This window comes from Convolutriloba macropyga, chromosome 6, assembly GCF_964194025.1.
Source record: "Convolutriloba macropyga chromosome 6, txConMacr16.3, whole genome shotgun sequence".
Taxonomy (NCBI): Eukaryota; Metazoa; Xenacoelomorpha; order Acoela; family Convolutidae; genus Convolutriloba; species Convolutriloba macropyga.
In genome coordinates, this window is record NC_134473.1 from 340,863 (window position 1) to 361,110 (window position 20,248).

At 37.2% G+C, this 20,248-nt stretch overlaps 1 protein-coding gene across 3 annotated transcripts in view; it reads right to left on the reverse strand.

The window, feature by feature from the left end:
* Window positions 1-20,248, reverse strand: part of LOC142341419 (uncharacterized) — a 57,207-nt gene that overhangs the window by 22,959 nt on the left and 14,000 nt on the right. The window contains exons 8-12 of one of the 3 annotated variants that reach the window (XM_075392349.1): window positions 18,064-18,741; window positions 14,656-14,883; window positions 13,669-13,903; window positions 13,160-13,457; window positions 6,907-7,131 (exon numbers count right to left, since the gene is read on the reverse strand). In XM_075392349.1, the coding sequence (XP_075248464.1) occupies window positions 6,907-7,131; window positions 13,160-13,457; window positions 13,669-13,903; window positions 14,656-14,883; window positions 18,064-18,741 (1,664 nt within the window). Of the gene's footprint in view, window positions 1-6,906; window positions 7,132-13,159; window positions 13,458-13,668; window positions 13,904-14,655; window positions 14,884-17,289; window positions 18,742-20,248 lie in introns of all 3 variants that reach the window. The other 2 variants (XM_075392348.1, XM_075392350.1) reach the window with 2 other exon arrangements.

The following is a 20,248-nucleotide window of genomic DNA, read 5'->3' on the forward strand; positions in this document are numbered from 1 at the left end:
GTAATTTGGTTAAACTAATGTCTGCGTGAAAATTTATCTTACGATTGACCCAAAAAAATTGTCAGCGAGCAGTAAAAAAATAACTTCACGCATACAAATTCAGTCGCTGAGTGGTGGAAGCCACCGAAAAAGTTCCGGTAAGTGCAAATGATCAAATAGTCACAAATGGTCGTAAAAATCGAGGAACACTACGAATAAAACCAAAATTCTAACGAGATCAACAGCTTCATTATCACTTCCCAGCCTTTAAATAAATCCTTTCCGTTAAAATTCTTATTTAATTAACTTTCGTTGGGCAGTTATCCATTATTGACCTTGAAAGAGTGTCACAAATCAGCTAACAACTCACTACTAATAAAGGTAACAAATGTCAAGCAAATAAAAGCAGCTGAAAAACTAAATGGACACGTGTACAAAACAATTATTTTCAGCTATTCGACAAAATTTATGGCTGTGCATCTATAAAAAGTTAGCCAGGAATAAAAATTACAACATGGTTGATATTGCACATCGAAAAATATCAATTTCTGACGTTTTGTAGTTATTGTTTTTAATCAACTATCGTTACGCTTACAACAGCCTCGTAACTTATGGCACTGTGCAGTTGATTAGTCTTTTTTTTCAACTTTGAAACAGTTAGTTTACTCCCAAGGCTTGAGTTTACTCCACTGTTTAAGATCTTCGTAGTAATCGTCGTGGGCTACCAAGTTATTTCATCGATTAAGTTTTGGGACTTTTAATACATCGACAGCTTGGTAAAAACAGAACTAGCTTGAGCGCCAAAACAAAAGAAACAAACCTGCAGCTGAAAATGAAATGAAAAAACACTTTTAATCCCAAGTAGTGGCGACAATTTATTTATTTTAAGAGGACTGCCCAGGAGTTTACGGACAGCCAATCCAAATGCATCAAATATGTGACCATGTATTATACATTTTGTGCTTAGCTTGGCCAGGGGCCAAGACGAAACATACACCGCAGATGGCCAGAAAACAGCCGCCGTTGATTCCCATAACCCCGATTGTGATTGAAAGAAGAGAAAAAAATGAAAATGATTTTTGTAGAAAAACAATTCTAAAGTGCGAACCATTTTGATGTCATTTTCCGGCAGTAGTAGTTGAACATACTACTGTTTCACAGTGAGGCGATACAGGAGCTAGTGTCAAAACCCAGAAGCATTAGAGATGGTAACTGATACTTAAAAAACAAAACTGGGCATTATGGGTTTATCCCGTTTCTATTTCTGATTTCGATTTTTGATACCGACTCTGTTCATTTTCAACTGCTTTGCCGAGCAACTGCTGTCTAAAAGCACTCTGAGCAGAATGAGCGGAGAAAAACTAGCCCAGGGAAGTCAAAAAGAGTTCACGCAAAATGTTGAACAAGCTGTGAGCTAAGGTAAAGCAAAAAGTTTGAGTTCGACGAATTAAAAAAACATAGGAAAAGTCCTGACAAACAATTCAAAGAATTTTCATTGGTTTATAAAATTAAAAAATCAGAAAATCGAAGTTAAAATGCCGCATGAGAAGAAAAGCCACTAGTGAGAAAGCGAACTTTTGTTCAAACACCATTTCCTCACTCTATTTTAAAATTAGAGAAAAATTTTCACGCCGCAAAACTACTTGCTTTTTCGCTCCATATCCTGTTTCGGCCTGACCAAAATGACTGCTCGAATTTAACTTCAAAAGTCATGGTGTGAACAGATCTTTAAAAATGACCGCGCCCCAATATAATTCAAACTCTTTGAATTATAAAAAAACCGAAGGGAAGTCCAATAACAACCCCAACTATCGCTGTGCGGCTAATTACAAATGTTCTAGAACAATCTGTTGGGAAAAAATCCATAAAAAACAATAATTGCTTCAAACTTCGTCCGAGGGCAAATAAAAACTGTAAAAAAGCTTTTAGAAATGGACAAGATGTATGACTCATCGTCATACAATCGAGGAGCCCCGGCACACATCTTGCGACGATACCTTTTATCGAGTCCCTTCGAGGCCTAAATTTCAAGTTGCATAAAAAATTGCTAAACTTTGTGATAAAAGTTGAAAACTAATCTACGGCCAGAAACATTTTCCAGTAATTATTTTTAAACTTCAACAGAGATTTTCTGTGAGGCTGAAAAACCTGAATAAGGACAAAATGTCAAAAAACAATTGAAAAAAAAATGCTAAAATTCGTGCTTGTGAAAACACTCCATTTTATTTAGGAACTTTACAGTAACCTATTGTCAAATCCTAGAGGAAGTTCCTCGGCTCTCGAGTCTGAAGAAACCCAAAAACCGACAAATATTTTCGTAAAACTTACAAACGCAAGTTAGTTTGTCATTATTAAAGTTGAAAGCTATTCCATGACAAATAAAATTTTTCAGTAACTTATCAAATCCTCAAGGACGTATTCTGGCCCCGGGGCCTGGAAAGACGTGAATAAGGAAACAATGTCAGAAAAATTGAAAAAATTTGCACGTTTTTTCAAAAAAAAACGCTTAAATTCGTGATGTTGAAACCATTCCACTACCACTAGAAAATGCAGTAACCTATTATTAACACCATAGAGGAGGTTCCTTGACACCTAGGGTTTACAACAGCATTGTAACTTATGGCACTCTGCAATTGATTAGTCTTTTTTCAACTTTGAAACAGTTAGTTTACTCCCAAGGCTTGAGTTTACTCCACTGTTTAAGATCTTCGTAGTAATCGTCGTGGGCTACCAAGTTATTTCATCGATTAAGTTTTGGGACTTTTAATACATCGACAGCTTGGTAAAAACAGAACTAGCTTGAGCGCCAAAACAAAAGAAACAAACCTGCAGCTGAAAATGAAATGAAAAAACACTTTTAATCCCAAGTAGTGGCGACAATTTATTTATTTTAAGAGGACTGCCCAGGAGTTTACGGACAGCCAATCCAAATGCATCAAATATGTGACCATGTATTATACATTTTGTGCTTAGCTTGGCCAGGGGCCAAGACGAAACATACACCGCAGATGGCCAGAAAACAGCCGCCGTTGATTCCCATAACCCCGATTGTGATTGAAAGAAGAGAAAAAAATGAAAATGATTTTTGTAGAAAAACAATTCTAAAGTACGAACCATTTTGATGTCATTTTCCGGCAGTAGTAGTTGAACATACTACTGTTTCACAGTGAGGCGATACAGGAGCTAGTGTCAAAACCCAGAAGCATTAGAGATGGTAACTGATACTTAAAAAACAAAACTGGGCATTATGGGTTTATCCCGTTTCTATTTCTGATTTCGATTTTTGATACCGACTCTGTTCATTTTCAACTGCTTTGCCGAGCAACTGCTGTCTAAAAGCACTCTGAGCAGAATGAGCGGAGAAAAACTAGCCCAGAGAAGTCAAAAAGAGTTCACGCAAAATGTTGAACAAGCTGTGAGCTAAGGTAAAGCAAAAAGTTTGAGTTCGACGAATTAAAAAAACATAGGACAACTCCTGACGTACAATTCAAAGAATTTTCATTGGTTTTAAAAAATTAAAAAATCAGAAAATCGAAGTTAAAATGCCGCATGAGAACAAAAGCCACTAGTGAGAAAGCGAACTTTTGTTCAAACACCGTTTTCTCACTCTATTTTAAAATTAGAGAAAAATTTTCACGCCTCAAAACTACTTGCTTTTTCGCTCCATATCCTGTTTCGGCCTGACCAAAATGACTACTCGAATTTAACTTCAAAAGTCATGGTGTGAACAGATCTTTAAAAATGACAGCGCCCCAATATAATTCAAACTCTTTGAATTATAAAAAAAACGAAAGGAAGGCCAATAACAACCCCAACTATCGCTGTGCGGCTAATTACAAATGTTCTAGAACAATCTATTGGGAAAAAAATCCATAAAAAACAATAATTGCTTCAAACTGCGCCCGAGGGCAATTAAAAACTGTAAAAAAGCTTTTAGAAATGGACAAGATGTATGACTCATCGCCATTCAATCGAGCCGCCCCGGCACACATCTTGCGACGATACTTTTTATCGAGTCCCTTCGAGGCCTAAATTTCAAGTTGCATAAAAATTGCTAAACTTTGTGATAAAAGTTGAAAACTGATCCACGGCCAAAAACATTTTCCAGTAATTATTTTTAAACTTCAACAGATTTTGTGTGAGGCTGAAAAACCTGAATAAGGACAAAATGTCAAAAAACAATTGAAAAAAAAATGCTAAAATTCGTGCTTGTGAAAACTTGAAAACACTCCACTTTATTTAGGAACTATACAGTAACCTATTGTCAAATCCTAGAGAATTTCCTCGGCTCCCGAGTCTGAAGAAACCCCAAAACCGACAAAAATTTTCGTAAAACTTAAAAACGCAAGTTTTAAAAAAATCACTAAATTTGTCATAATTAAAGTTGAAAGCTATTCCATGACAAATAAAATTTTTCAGTAACTTATCATATCCTTAAGGACGTCTTCTGGCCCCGGGGCCTGGAAAAACGTGAATAAGGAAACAGTGTCAGAAAAATTGAAAAAAATTTGCACGTTTTGTCAAAAAAACGCTTAAATTCGTGATGTTAAAATGTTGAAACCAATCCACTACCACTAGAAAATATGCATTAACCTATTACTAAAACCATAGAGGAGGTTCCTTGACAACTAGGGCTGAAAGAATTCAAAAAATGACAAAAATTTCAAAAACCTTGAAAAAATTGAAAATTAGTATGAAAGAATTGTAAAAATTAGTATTAAAATGCGCGTTTTTAGCGATCGGTTCGAAAGTAGCCACGGGGGGGGGGCTGACGGGGAGGGAGTGAGTGAGCAACAGTGGGGTGGGGGCAATAGGGAGGGGTGGGGCAATAGGGGGGGGGGTGATGGGGAGGGAGGGGTTGTGCAACAGTGGGGTGGGGGCAATAGTGGGGGGGGTAAGCAGTGGGGTGTCTTCAACCACTACGAACCACCCTTTACACCATAAGTATAAGTCTCCAAAACAGTTTGAGCTGGAGCAGAGCTGAAAGGCTCTAAGAGCACTTAATGCCCGCTGGGCGCTATCTGTTTATCCCGTTTTTGAGGACGAAAAGTCGAAAGCGTCAGAGGAAAAATCGGGCAAGCGAAAAATTGCAGAAAAAGACCGACAGGACTATTACAATTGCTACAAACTCCGTTTGACAGCAATTAATCAGAAAATCGAAGTAAAAATACCGCATGCGAACAAAATACCACTACCAAAAGGAAATTTGGTTCAAACAAAAAACTAGGCCTAGAATGGACTATGAATGGTTTGGTAAAACCATTTACAAAAAAAACCGATACGAAAATTCAAAAACATACCCAGCAGATTGCCGGAAAATAGCCGCCTTTGATTCCCATAAATCTATTGGGATTGAAAGAAAAAATATCAACAAAAATGGATTTTTGTACAAAAACATTTTTAAGTCCAATTTATTTTGATGTCATTTCGTAATTGAACATACTTCTGTCTCTCAGAGAGAGGCTACAGGGTCTAGTATCAATACCAATAAGCTTTATAGATAGTAACTAAAACTTATGAGAACAAAGTTCAAGTACCGGGCATCTAAAAATGGGCTTTATGGGTTTATCCCGCTTCTATTTTTTTATACTGACTCTCTTGAATTGCTTTGCTGAGCAACTGCTGTTTAAAAGGACTTTGAGCAGAATGACAGAAGAGTGAAACTAGCCTAAAGAAGTCAAAAAGATTTTACGCAAAATGTCGAAAAAGCGCCAAAATGGGTAAAGCGAAAAAAAAGCGAAATGGGTAAAGCGACGAAGTAAAAAAAAATAGGAGCGCTATAATAGCCGGCTGAGAAGATGAGGGCGGCTATTAAAAACAGTAAAAATTGAAGTGAAATTGCCGCATGTGAACAAAAAACCACCATCGAAAAAGCCAATTTTTGTTCAAACGCCGTTTTTTCACTTTACTTTAAAATTAGAGTGAAAAAATTTCACGCCGCAAAACCACTCGCTTTTTCGCTCCACTTCCTGCTTCGGCCAAAATCACTACTCCAATTTGACGTCAAAAATCATGAAAATGTGTAAACAGATCTTAAGACAACGCCCGAATACAATTCAAATTCTATGAATTGTAAAAAATAGCAGCGCTATAATAGCCGACAGAGAAGCTGAGGCGTCTATTAATAAAGATATAAGGCCCTAATTAAGTCTTTTTAAAATCTAATTTCTGGGCAGCCGATGGCACCCTAAGACGAGTAGCTACTACAATTTGCAAAAACTGTTGCATAAGATGGAATTTTAATTTTCAGGTAAAGTTTTTTCTTGTTCAGAGCTTTTAGCTGAACGGGTACATTAATCCACTTCTCAATAGCTTTCTTGACAATTGAGCGTTCAAGTCTATTACTAACACTTTTGCAGTTAAAAGAGTTTCCCAATTCTTTAATGCTCGTTTACACTCCAGGTAGGGAGTGTGTTCTCTTCTAATTATCTAAATGATAGTAGGTCATTTTTGTTTCCAAAAGTAGGTCAGATCAGTCTTTTTCATTGGAGAGTGTTTTCTATGGACCGGCTGAAATATTTAGTTTCACGGTCTCGCGCTGATTCTATCCTTTTTTCACCATAAAATGCTTGAATACTCTAATTTAATTCTTTCTCTAAAATTAAAATCAAATTTTTGTGTATTGAATAGGACCGTAAGTATAACTAACTCATTTTGTACTATTAACAGAATCGTGAAACGAACAGAGTGACTGAAATATTTTTGGTTGGTGAAAGCCGCTTGATCTATGAAGCCGCTAATTCAAGCAGAGAAGCACGATACGGCGAGTGAACAACTTAATCTCACACAGACACAGGATAAGCCAGAACTCACCCATGGCTTCAAAAGATGTTGTCGTCTGACAAAACAGAACCCATTAACCCCAAATTATCATAATTGGCGACTTCGCTTTATCTAGCAATTTCAACAAAGAAAACAGTAACGCACTTGCTGGTGCTTGAGTTGTGTTCAGTAGATATTGACTCGTAACTGCAGCTTCGCCTCAAAGTAGACGAGGATCTGCCCTTTCTTCCGGGTTGTTGATGGTGAGTACCATTGTTGGAGTGATTGGAGCGGGGGATGAGAGCACCTCTGATCATATCTAGAGGCGAATGGGAAGCCGACATCTGTCCTCTTTCCAGCGTAGCCGTATCTCTAGTGCCTGCTCCTCCACTGAAATAGAGCATCATTCTACAAAGTCAGTCAGAATAAGGAATCTTAACCTCAATTGTAGCTCGTACATTGTTCGATACATATTTCGGACAATTGCAATGATTTAAAAAAACGCCATATGAACCAAACTCCATTTACAAATTATTATCCCGTCTATTTCCTTTAGAAATTTTTATATATTTAAAACATACCCAGCAGATTGCCGGAAAAAAGTCGCCGTTGACACCCATAACCAAGATTGGGATTGAAGAAGAGAAAAACTAATGAAAAAAATGACTTTTGTACACAAAAAATTTAAAAGTGCAAACTATTTTGATCTCATTTTGGAGCTGACCATATTCCTGTTTCGTAGTGAAACGACACAGGCGCTAGTATCAATACAAATAAGCATTAGAGATGGTAACTAAGAACAAAGTTTGAGAACGGGCATCTAAAAATGGGCTTTATGGGTTTATCCTGATTCTATTTCTAATTTCGTTTTTTGATACTGAATCTGTTCATTTGGAATTGCTTTGCTGAGCAACTGCTGTCTAAAAACACTTTTAGCAGAAGAGTGAAACTAGCTTAGAGAAGTCAAAACGATTTCACCCAAAATATTGAACAAGCTTTGAACTAAGGTAAAGCGAAAAAAAATTATTCGACGAAAAAAACATAGCAGGACAAGTCCTGACGTACAATTCAAAGAATTTTCATTGACTAAACAAAAAACTAGACTTAGAACGGACTGTGGGAGAATTGGAAAAACCATTTCCAAAAAAAATTAGATAAAAAATATTTAAAAAAAAAACAGAAAACCAATGCCAAAATGCCGCATATGAACAAAAAACCACTTGCGAGAAATCGAAACTTGGTTCAAACAAAAAAACTAGGCCTAGAATGAACTATGAATGTATTGGGAAAACCATTTAGAAAAAATCCGATCAAAAAAAATCGAAACAACCGTAAACATCAAAGTGAAATTGCCGCATGTGAACAAAAAACCACCAGCGAGAAAGCGAATTTTTGTTCAAACACCGTTTTCTCACTCTACTTTAAAAATAGAGCGAATAAATTTAACACCGCAAAACCACTCACTTTTTCGCCCCTATTCCTCTTTCGGCGTGACCAAAATCACTACTCCTCCAATTTGACTTCAAAAATCATGAAAATGTGTACATATCTTTTAAAACAGAAAGCACCCCAATAAAATTCAAATCATTTGAATTCTAATAGGAGCACTATAACAGCCGGCTTAGAAGTTGAGGCGGCTAATAAACATAACCGACTAACGTCGGGAGACTAGTGAGCTGATAGGCCCTACTGTTATTAGACCCCATTTTAAGGAAAACAGTATCAGCAAGAAGCGCATAAAAAACATAGGATCATACAAAAAATACAAACAATTTTGCTGAAACTAACTTGAAAAACTAGGTAGGAAAATCCTAGTTTATCAGCAAGAAGCGCATAAAAATCATAGGATCATACAGAAAATACAAACAATTTTGCTGAAACTAACTTGAAAAACTAGGTAGGAAAAACTGGAGACTAGTGAGCTGATAGGCCCTACTGTTATTAGACCCCATTTTAAGGAACTAAGAATCACTGTTAATTATTTGTTTAGTAAAACAGTATCAGCAAGAAGCGCATAAAAATCATAGGATCATACAGAAAATACAAACAATTTTGCTGAAACTAAATTGAAAAACTAGGTAGGAAAATCCACCGCTCAAATGTTTTAGAGAACCCAACAGTCTTTCAAAATAAGTTGCCATAGGCATCTTTACCTGATTCCTTCCTGAAAGAATCAATGAAAAAAAATTGATCTAATTGTCATCGACCTCCGACTATTTATCATAAATATGAAAGTTGCAATCAGGATTGTTAAGCAAGTTCAGACCAATCGAGAAAAACATAGCAATCAGATTGCCGGAAAATAGCTGCGATAGACGCTTGTGGTCTTCCATGAACTGACACAACTAAAGAAATAAGATAGACAGAATGACCATCAGTCCTATAAAAGACCATAAGATTTTTTGGTTAGCTTTGGAGTGTCATTTTTGAGACACATGCGCTCTGTCAAGGAGAAAACCCTAATGACACTTTTTCAAAATATTTGAATCAAAAAGTAGGCCCCTAATACTCACAAATTAGGGCATATACGTTTGGCAGTACTTAGATGCAAACTAAGACTAGTGAGCTGATAGGCCCTACTGTTATTAGACCCCATTTTAAGGAACTAAGAATCACTGTTCATTATTTGTTTAGTAAAACAGTATCAGCAAGAAGCGCATAAAAATCATAGGATCATACAGAAAATACAAACAATTTTGCTGAAACTAACTTGAAAAACTAGGTAGGAAAATCCACCGCTCAAATGTTTTAGAGAACCCAACAGTCTTTCAAAATAAGTTGCCATAGGCATCTTTACCTGATTCCTTCCTGAAAGAATCAATGAAAAAAAAATTGATCTAATTGTCATCGACCTCCGACTATTTATCATAAATATGAAAGTTGCAATCAGGATTGTTAAGCAAGTTCAGACCAATCGAGAAAAACATAGCAATCAGATTGCCGGAAAATAGCTGCGATAGACGCTTGTGGTCTTCCATGAACTGACACAACTAAAGAAATAAGATAGACAGAATGACCATCAGTCCTATAAAAGACCATAAGATTTTTTGGTTAGCTTTGGAGTGTCATTTTTGAGACACATACGCTCTGTCAAGGAGAAAACCCTAATGACACTTTTTCAAAATATTTGAATCAAAAAGTAGGCCCCTAATACTCACAAATTAGGGCATATACGTTTGGCAGTACTTAGATGCAAACTATCGACATTCAACTAGTAAAAGTTCCTAAAAATTTAAGTTCAATAAGCGAGTTCACAAGTCACTTCATAAAGTGAGGTAAGTTGAACTTAAAAGCTGAACAAATGACGTCACGCACACAAAACGTAACTGCAAAGCAGTAGAAAATATATCCGACTAAGGTCGGGCGAATTGCTCTAACGACCGGCGAGCGGTTGGCTTCGTCAGTAGCTAGCCACGGTTTAGTGAGGCTAGCTTTAGCTTAATTGAAGGGGCGAGAGGTGAGCGCAGCGGGGGTCCACGGGGGGGGGGGGGTGGGGTGGGTTGATGAGGGTGGGAGGGGGACAACGGTTGGAGGGGGTCTTTGGCTGCACAGGGCCCTTACAGCCTGTACGATGTGCAGGGTAGGGATTGGGAGGGGGCTGATTTGTGTGTGTGTGTTTGTGTGTGTGTGTGGGGGGGGGGCAACATCTAAGAACCGCCCTTCACACCATAAGTATAAGTCTCCAAAACAGTTTATGAATCACATCCTGGAGACTAGTGAGCTGAAAGGCCCTAAGAGAACTTAATGCCCACTGGGCGCTATCTGTTTATCCAGTTTTTGAGGACGAAGAGTCAAATGGGTAAGACAAAAAACGGTGAAGCGAAAAATCGCATTAGAGAGACCAACAGGACTAATATAGTTGCTACTAAGTTCATTTGAGAGCAATTAAACATAACCGAATAACGCCGGCGAAATGCTCTCAAATGACTGGCTTCGAGCGTTTGTCTTCAACGGTCGCTAGGTACGGTTTATAGAGGCTAGCGTTACTAGCTTTAGTTTGAATAGGGAGAAGAGACTGCTATGGGAAGAAAACTTCTCATAATGACCTTTTCACCTCAAATATTATCAGCAGTTCCTAATTTCTATGTATTAGTACGCTACTGTTAAAATCCAATGTTCGAAAACAGAAGTCAACGTTCTAAAGTAGAAGTCAAAATTTTAAGTCATCAACAAACTTGCGTCACCTGTTCCTATTCGAGTCGTATATAGAGAGCACAGAACTAATGCAATTGCTACAAATTTTGCTTGAGAGCCATTAAAAAGTTCTGCTTACTTTTTTGAACCAAATTGTCTAGCAGTGATAACTTGAACAGAGATTTACTTTTAAATTTGAGGTAATCAATTAGTTAGTGGATAAATTGATCTTCTTTTACAACCACCAATTCGTTTGTTTAATTGTCTTGAAGTTTGACGAAGAAAATTGATCCTAAAATCATTGCATTTCCGGGGCTTCAGTAGAATCAGTGCAGATGTGACTAATGCGATGACTCCTTTTTTTAAAAAAAATACTAGAAATATTGGAGCTTGGTATTGCAAAAATTTGCAGTTTTTCACTTATTGCAGTCAGCAGCAAAAATTGCAGTTGACCCCCCAGTAATCGAAATTACTGGTGGGTCAACGATTACGGTGACCAACCAAATATTCTTTTTTGGATATTTTCTTTAAATTATCAAACATAGCCGGCAGATTGCCGGAATAGCTGCGAAAGAATAGACCTGCGTGCCATATAATAGAGATAGAAACAGATACAGATCTAAATTGAAAAAAAAATCGACGCCGCTCAAAAAACTAGGTAAAAAAATTTAGCGATAAATTAATAAAGCTTGTTAAAATTCATTCCGCAGCAGCCTCTTATTAAGGACCTTTACTGCACATATGAGTTCCTTTGACCTTAAACAAATTCAAATTAAACTCAAGTTTTAAAGTGCAAAAGTCATTTTATTGAGTGAGGTAAGTCACTTGTGATCAAAATCTAATCACGCAAAAAACTTTTGCTAAAGAGAGTGAGAAATGACGTCACGCGCGCAAACGCCGTTAGTGAGAGGAAGAAGTCATTCAGAAAATTTGACTTTTTCAGCTTTGCTGTGTGAACAAATGTAAAACGAAAAAAGAGCGTCAGACGACGAAACAAAAAACATAGCAGGACAAGTCCTGACGTACAATTCAAAGAATTTTCATTGACTAAACAGAATGTGTGAATGAGTGAATTGAGAAAACCATTTTTAAAAAATCAGATTAAGAAAATAAGAAAAAAAACCGAAAATCAATATCCAAATTCCGCATGTGAACAAAAAAACCACTAGCGAGAAATGAAAATTTAATTTAAACCAATAACTAGGCCTAAAATGACCTGTGAATGGATTGAGAAAACCATTTAGAAAAAAATCCGATCCAAAAAGTTGAAAAAACAGTAAAAATCAGAGTGAAATTGCCGCATGTGAACAAAAAACCACTACCGAGAAACCGAATTTTTGTTCAAACACCGTTTTCTCAATCTACTTTAAAATTAGAGCGAAAAAAAATTAACGCCGCAAAACCATTCGCATTTTCGCTCCATTTCCTGTTTCGGCGTGACCAAAATCACTACTCCAATTTGACTTCAAAAATCATGAAAATGTGTGAACAGATCTTAAAAAAAAAAGACAGCGCCCCAATACAATTCAAATTCTTTGAATTGTAAAAAACCAAGAGCACCGCAATATAGCTACGCTCAGCTTACAGCTTCGCAGCTATAAAAAAAGCTCCCTATCATTGGATTTTGAGATAACTGTAAAACCAAAACTCAAGCAACATAGCAAATAGGAAGGAAAGTTTCATAAACATTCCTTCATTTCTTATCAACTACCCTTTACATTCACCACAAAAATGAGGTACTCATAGCATCCGAAACGATCTAAATCCATAATTTCTAGAGATGAGTTAAACCCATAGCCTCAGAACAGAAGTAAATCGGAACAAATTTTGCTGGTGAAAAAAGCACTACATCAACATAATGGTGTTCCCTCAACTTGGTTTTGAGAATTGGTCAAGCGAAAACTTGCATTAAAAAGACCAACAGGACCCAAATAATTCCTGAACTTATTTTGAGAGCAATTAACGATTTCTGTTCAGGCGAAATTTTAAACTCAATTTTCTAAACTCAAAACTCACCATTTCAAAAAGGGAGCTTGTACTGAGGTGAATTTCAAAACAACTCTCCACTTAGATGTTGCTCTACAAATTGAAGTCACAGCAAAATTTGGCACTACCAAAACGCAGCGTCAAGATGTCAGATCAGTTTAGATATGATGATCTAGCGCAAGATTCAAGCGACATCAGACTAATACAACATTTCATCTAACTCTACATAAAGTAGTCAGCTAATGCTCTTCATTATTTGTCAAACGATCTCAATGACTCCAAAGATATGATCAATTACCGAGGAGAATATCCAGTGGGCGATGCAGGGGTGGTAGCTGCCGAGAAATGATGTCCAGCAGATGAAGACCCCGTCGATCCCCCAGAAGACAAATCGCAGTGGGATGAGGGACTGGTTCTCAAGAGAGGTGAGGGTAGTTGATTAGGAGGGGCTCTTTTGGTTCTGATGTCCATGGGAGAATTGTTGGATTGGTGTTGGTGGTGATTAGATCCCGACGATGTTGTTGAGCATCGAGGTCTCCTTCCAATAGTGATATCCCGATCATAGCTGTCGCCAGACGCCAACCAAGGTGTATCATCTGCATAAATTAAACTCGAACACTAACTCCTGTAATTCGAACACATCCAATTTGAGACAATTGCTCTCGTTGAAAAACAGCCTGTTCAATGACACCGAAGCTAAAAATTAGCACCAATGCCTATACCTTAATCAGAAAGCGTCAAAGACATCTGATTTGATTATGGTTTCATTTCCCAAGATTTACTTCAAAAGAGTATTTGTATATTAACCGTCAAATATTTCTGATTTCGCTAGAGGTGGAGCAGAGGGTGGTGGCGATCGAGGATGATAACGCCTGTCGTGGCCATTGCTGCTGCTTGTGGAAACTGGACTTGTGGTTTTGTTGCCCCAATCGCCAGATCCTGCTGGCAAGGCTGCTGGTCTAAAGCTGCGCGTGGCTTGAGTAACTGCACTTCTTGGTCTTTTGGATTGCGTGGCTAATCTGTTGTTTTCCTTGTCAGGGGCCTAGAAAAAATCAACAGTTTTCACAAAGTTGTTTCAGGCAACCATAAGCATCGTTTGTCGAAAATGTAGATGTTATTAAAGCAGAAAAATAGTTTCGCGGCCGGAAGCGTTAAATGTAACTATTTAAACATAACCGACTAAACGTCGGAAGAATTGCATTGCTCTCGAACGACTAGTGAGAGCTCTAATCAATTGCAGCCTGCTTTAGTCGGGGGGGGGGGGGAGGGAGGGAGGGAGGGGGAGCCTAAATGGGACTAAGAAGTTCTATATTGGGCTTCAAATAACCACATTAGAGGTTAACATATACCACTATTAAGATTTAAAGTAAAAAATGACACCCGTTTCCGCGCACTTTTCAATTCACTTTTAGTATTAAATTGCCGCCAATTGAGTTCAGCTGCTTGAAATTGTGATTGAGAGAGAATTTTACATCACGTGAAACGCATAAAGTCACTCGAAAAGTCAAAATTGTCAAGCGAAAATTTTGCATAAAAAAAGACACACACGTTTACAATAATTGCTATGAACTACGTACAAGAGCAATTGATAAACTATTGCACTCTGGTAGTAAAAAATCTGAAAAATCTTTTCGCGGGGCATACAAATTAAAAATTTCATTAAAAATTAAACACAAATTCAAATGTATTAGTCAAATGTTTTAAATTTATTATTTGGGTGTATTATTGCACAAATAGAACAATTCTTTTTCTCTAAGTAAAAAACGTTATCTGAGCAGACAGGTGTTGACTCACTTGTATGGAATAGTTAGTAGTGAGAATGGGTGAGCGTAGTGGTGGATATGGCACCACACTCTCCTGTTCTCCCTCCCCTCCCAAGTGGTGTCCGTGTTCTGTTGATGAAGATAGTGGCAGATAGGAAGGTCCGCTGTCCAATTGCACGTGCGACTCTGTCGCTTCATTGTACAGACTCCTCGACATAGTCTGTCTCAGTTGTCTCAGTCGAGACACCTCGGAGCTCTTCTGCAAAATATACAATGTCAGCACTCTAATTCACATAAAACAATTGGATCAACCGTTGACAAGTCATACGCATAGCACTTTATAAGTACTAAAACATTTTTATATTCAATATTTGAAATAAAATTCAAGCGATCGGCTATATCATCAAAACCCTGAACAAACACTAGTCGCGTTTTCGCCCAACCTTAGCAGTAATTTTTCGGAGGACTCAAAGTTGTCACTAAATGAGATTTTCATACAAGAGAATATAAAATATCACCAACTTGCAATATTTTATATTCTTTTTTATCCGTTATCCAAATATGAATGCTCCCTTCAGATACCTTAAAATTAATAATATCTATAAAAGACTATCGAGTCTACAAAATAGCACGCAGCTTATAATCTAAAAATACAGCACTTAGAATGAAACAAGAAAAACCCCAGAGCCCGTTTTTAGTATCGAAGTCTTACAAAGATTTGTATTTTGTATTCCGTAGAGCAGTTCCGCCAGAATACGTAAACAGAGCCGGCAAATGCCCGGAGAATAGCCACGATTGTCCCGCTTGACGCACATAGGGATTGAAACGGAAAAAGAACTCATTTGGCGTGCAAATTGTGCATATTCGGTTAGTTTCTAAAATTACACTTAATTCAGCTTCTAAACAGAAGCCTATTAAGCATACTATTAATGCCAGCTACCAATCGCTCTAATGAACTTTGATAACCTAACGCACTGTGACTTAATGACCAGGCTTTATATGTTTCTCCCGTTTCTATTGATTTTGCTCGTTTGACATGGGCCGTATTCGCTATATTAAGTAATTCAATGCTTGAAATTTAAAATCCCTTCTGTTGAAACAGCGAGTGAGGTAAGTTAGAAGTCAAGCTTGAAAATAGTGACTTTTGTAAAAAGAAAAAGTGATAAGATAAAGTGAATTAAAAAACATACCCGGCAGATTGCCGGAAACTAGCCGCCGTTGATTCTCATAACTCTATTGGGATTGAAAGAAAAGAAAATATCAACAAAATTGATTTTTGTATAAAAACATTTTCTTAAGTGCGATTTATTTTGATGTCATTTCGTAATTGAGCATACTCCTGTCTCTCAGTGAGAGGCTACAGGGTCTAGTACCAATACCAATAGGCATTATAGATAGTAAATAAAACATGAAAACAAAATTCAAGTACCGGACATCTAAAAATGGGCTTTATGGGTTTATCCCCGTTTCTATTTCTGGCTTTGATTTTTTTATACTGACTCTCTTCATTTTGAATTGCTTTGCTGAGCAGCTGCTGCTTAAAAGTACTTCGAGCAGAATGACAAGAGTGAAACTAGCCTAGAGAAGTCAAATAGATTTCACGCAACATGTCGAAAAAGCGGCAAAATGGGTAAATCGAAAAAAAATTTTGACGAAGTAATGCTTATTGGTATTGATACTAGACCCGGTAGCCTCCCACTGAGAGACAGTAGTATGTTCAATCAAAATAAATCGCACTTAAAAATGTTTTTATACAAAAATCAATTTTTGTTGATATTTTCTTTCCTTTCGATCCTAATAGGGTTATGGGAATCAACGGCGGCTATTTTCCGGCAATCTGCCGGGTATGTTTAGTTCTTTTGGACATAGCCTGTTTTTGTTCAATTTTAAGTCATCGGCCTGGTTATTTTTTGATCATATCTGACCTCACTCATAAAAATGACTTCTAAACGCCTGAACAGATTGCTAGAAAACAGCCGCAATAGATTGGTAGATCGGCAGTCTAAAAAAAACAGTAAAAAAGAACAGAAAAAAATTCGTCTTTTCATTGAGGGCTGATCTGTTATATGTCTTAAAACAGTTATTATCTATCTTACCAGATTTGATGAAAAAATTTGGTAAAAACTTTATTCCTCATAACGACAACGATTCTAGCATTGACATCATTGAAACTGGCTAACATAAGAAGAACGACATCATTTAGAGATCATAAAGACTCAAAAAAACTAGATCAAAAGTCATAATTTTGACAGGAGCACGCATTGTGATATCTGACGGCGGCTATTAAAAAGAACAAATTTTTCTTGAAGTCAAAATGTTCTTATTTGTTGTGTCCAATTCTGCACATTCGGTTAGATTCTAAAATTAATAAATTAACACGTCATTAAACGAGACTCAATTTATATCACGCAAAAATGAATAAGTCAAGCATGAAAACGTCTCTCGGAAAGTCTGTTCTGTCTGGCGAAAAATCGATCAACCGCAGAAAGACAACAGGACCCAAACAATTGCTACAAACTTTGTCTGGGGACAACTGATACACACTTGGTTTTACAATCAAAAAGGAAAGTGAGCTATAAGAAACTACAACACTCCATTCAGCTGAGGAAATAGTTCAAATGGAAGCAATTGCATGTTTTCTGGACGAGAGACCAGGAGTACTCACCCTCAGTCGCACTTTGCGACTCACTTCACTGGCACACTTGTGGCTATTGTTACCACATCCTCCATTCAACACATCATTTGAAGTTGAAGATTGATCAGTGCAGGTGAACTTACTCTCGTCGCTAGTTTTCGCCTTACTTTCTCCATATTTATCAATGCCATTTGTCTTTACATGGCTTAAATCTGAGTCGTGACATTTCATTGACAATGAGTGGAGTGCATTTGATGTATCAGCTTGAGGGTCAATTGCGCTATTACTTCTATTGAATAAAGGAGTGTCGATTGAAGTGCTATCACAATCAGGGACAGACAAAGGTGCTATCAATGAGATGGGTGAGGGCTCCAAGCAACTTGACAATGACACAGATTTGTTTTCATAATGATGTAGCACAACATTACTACCCTTAATCAGGTCTTTACTGTCAACCAGGACATCTTGTTCAACATTAGAAGACAGAGTGGTTGACAGGGGTGCTGGTTGAAGAGTGAGGAGCGAAGAGTGAGGTGGGATAGAGATAGGACTAGAACTAGAAATACTACTAGAGTAAGCATCAGTGTAGAGCACACTAGTCTGATAGGCTGCAACACAAAGATCACTAATTCTACTGTCATAAAGAGGAGGTGCCTCGGAGGAGGGATCTTTGTGACATGGATTCACACATAGGGTGGTGCTCTTTGGTGTTTGATGATGAAAAGTGGATCTAACGTCACTAATAATGGTCTTCGTCAACTCAGTTGCAAAAGATGCAGTTACAGCTCTTTCTGTGTTACTCACTAGAGCCGCACCATTGTCACCCGGAGAGATTTCAGTCTCCATGTTGAGGTTCTCTGAGTTTGGCACAAACTCAGCAGGCGTAACAGTGGTTGCATCGATCGAATTGTGCGTACACTGATCACTGAATTCTGGTTCAGAACTTTCAATTCTGCTGTCGTCTCCGCAGTGGAAAACATGAGTAGTTGCGATTGGAGCTGCGCCTTTCAATGTTTTACAAGAATTAATGCCACATTCTGTGTTACTTTCAAACTTGGTAGAATCTGCGGAAAGGATTGCGCTATTAAGTTTTGAATCATCCATTACGATTTCCAATTTATCTGTCGAAACTGACGTAAAAGGCGCATCAGCGGTTTTGTCAAGAAGGCTATGAAGTTTTCCTTTTGACAACAGAGCTTCGGAGGAATCAAACGAATCACTGATGGCGTCCAATTCTAACGATTGAGAAGTTTCTTCATTCTGAAGAGCCTGTTGGCTGCCAATATCTCGATGACTTTGAGGATCAAAATTGTCCGAAAAGCTTATAGGCATGCCTGGATCCCTTATTGAAAGTGTGTCGGAATCAACTTGCGAAAGGGGACAGTCGAAATACTTATCATCGTCATCGATCAGTTTAGATGAATCAGCTGAGCTAGTATGATGATGATGATGATCATGAACAGTCTCAGTATGATCTGCATTCTGAAATGAAATGACAATCAATTTAATATGAAGTAAAAGTTACGTGACTCATAAAAAAATTGGCGGCAGATTGCCGGACACTAGCCGCGAAATTGACAGTTGAGACCCTTAATTTTAAAAAAAGCCAGTCAGAAAAAAAGACTAAAAATTGCAACTCAAACTCTGATTTTGTATTTATCCTAATTCTCAAACATTTTCAAAAAACAATAACTTTTAAGATTTATAATAATATAGATCAGTTTAAAGTCTCAGTTTAGATTGCAGGGGTAAAAACAGAATTATAGAGGTAAGAGACAGCAATGAAGTCATACTTTAAATTTTTGACGCGTGATCAAATGCTCACAACAAAAAGAACGACGAAATAACAAACATAAGACCAGTCCAGAAATTACAATGCAAAGAAACGAACGAAGTAAAGACCTGACAATCAGCCCCATTATCAACACAGTTGATAGTTAACAAAGTATATACCGATAGATACACGGAAATAAACAAATATTACAAAATAGAAAACTTTATGCATTTTGCTTGAAACAATTGAATCCAATAACATTCTAGAAAAAAATGAGAAACTTTAGGCAGCAAACATAAATTTTGAAGAAAATTTGAGCAAAAAAGGACAACGCATAACAAATTTGTCATTATTTAAACTTTACTGAAGGCTGAAAATGAGTGCTCTCGATTTAAAATAATTGACATTGAGAAATCACCGAAACTCGCAATAAAACTTGAGATATTTATTATATATCAAACAAAAACCGACTAACGTCGGAAAAATTTTTCTCGAACAAATGGGGGGCACCTTAATTCAGAGGAGGCTGTGACAAAGAAAATACTTTATAGTAGCAAAAAATTCCGACTATAAAGGGATTGGAATCCGCGTCCTCTTGCGTCCTAGACAGACGCTCTTACCCCTCCCCTTTCAGGTTCTCATGCTCTTCTAAATTAAAAACGCTTTTTTATTTTGTCAATGCACACTTAATTTCTCAAAATGGGCAACTTAGATCAAGCAAAAAATCATTAAGTCAAGCGTGAAAAAGTCACTGATGAATAGAACTCGAAAGAATTTGAAAGTGATAAGAATTCGAAAATGAAAAGAATTCGAAAGTGAAAAGAATTCGAGAAAAGAATTCGAAAGAAATCGACTCGAAAGTGAAATCGGTTTGAAAAGGGTTAAAAATTGCATGAAAAAGACAGACGCCCACAATAAATGCTTCAAACGTGTTCAAGAGTAATTAAACAATAAAACCAGCTACAAAAACTGGCGAATTCCAAAGAAACTGATTTTTCAAAAAATATCCTTATGTCAAGGTCATTAAAACTTTAAAGTTAAGTCTCCGCCTTAACAACTATTAAATCCCTTTGAGTGATTGTAAGATCTTTATTTTAGCATTACTAGAACACGCTCACCATCTTAAGACGCATTCACAAATATCAAAGATAAAAAATAAACAAGCCAAATTACCGCACGTGAAAAATAATTTTCTGAAAAACCGAAATTTCCAGA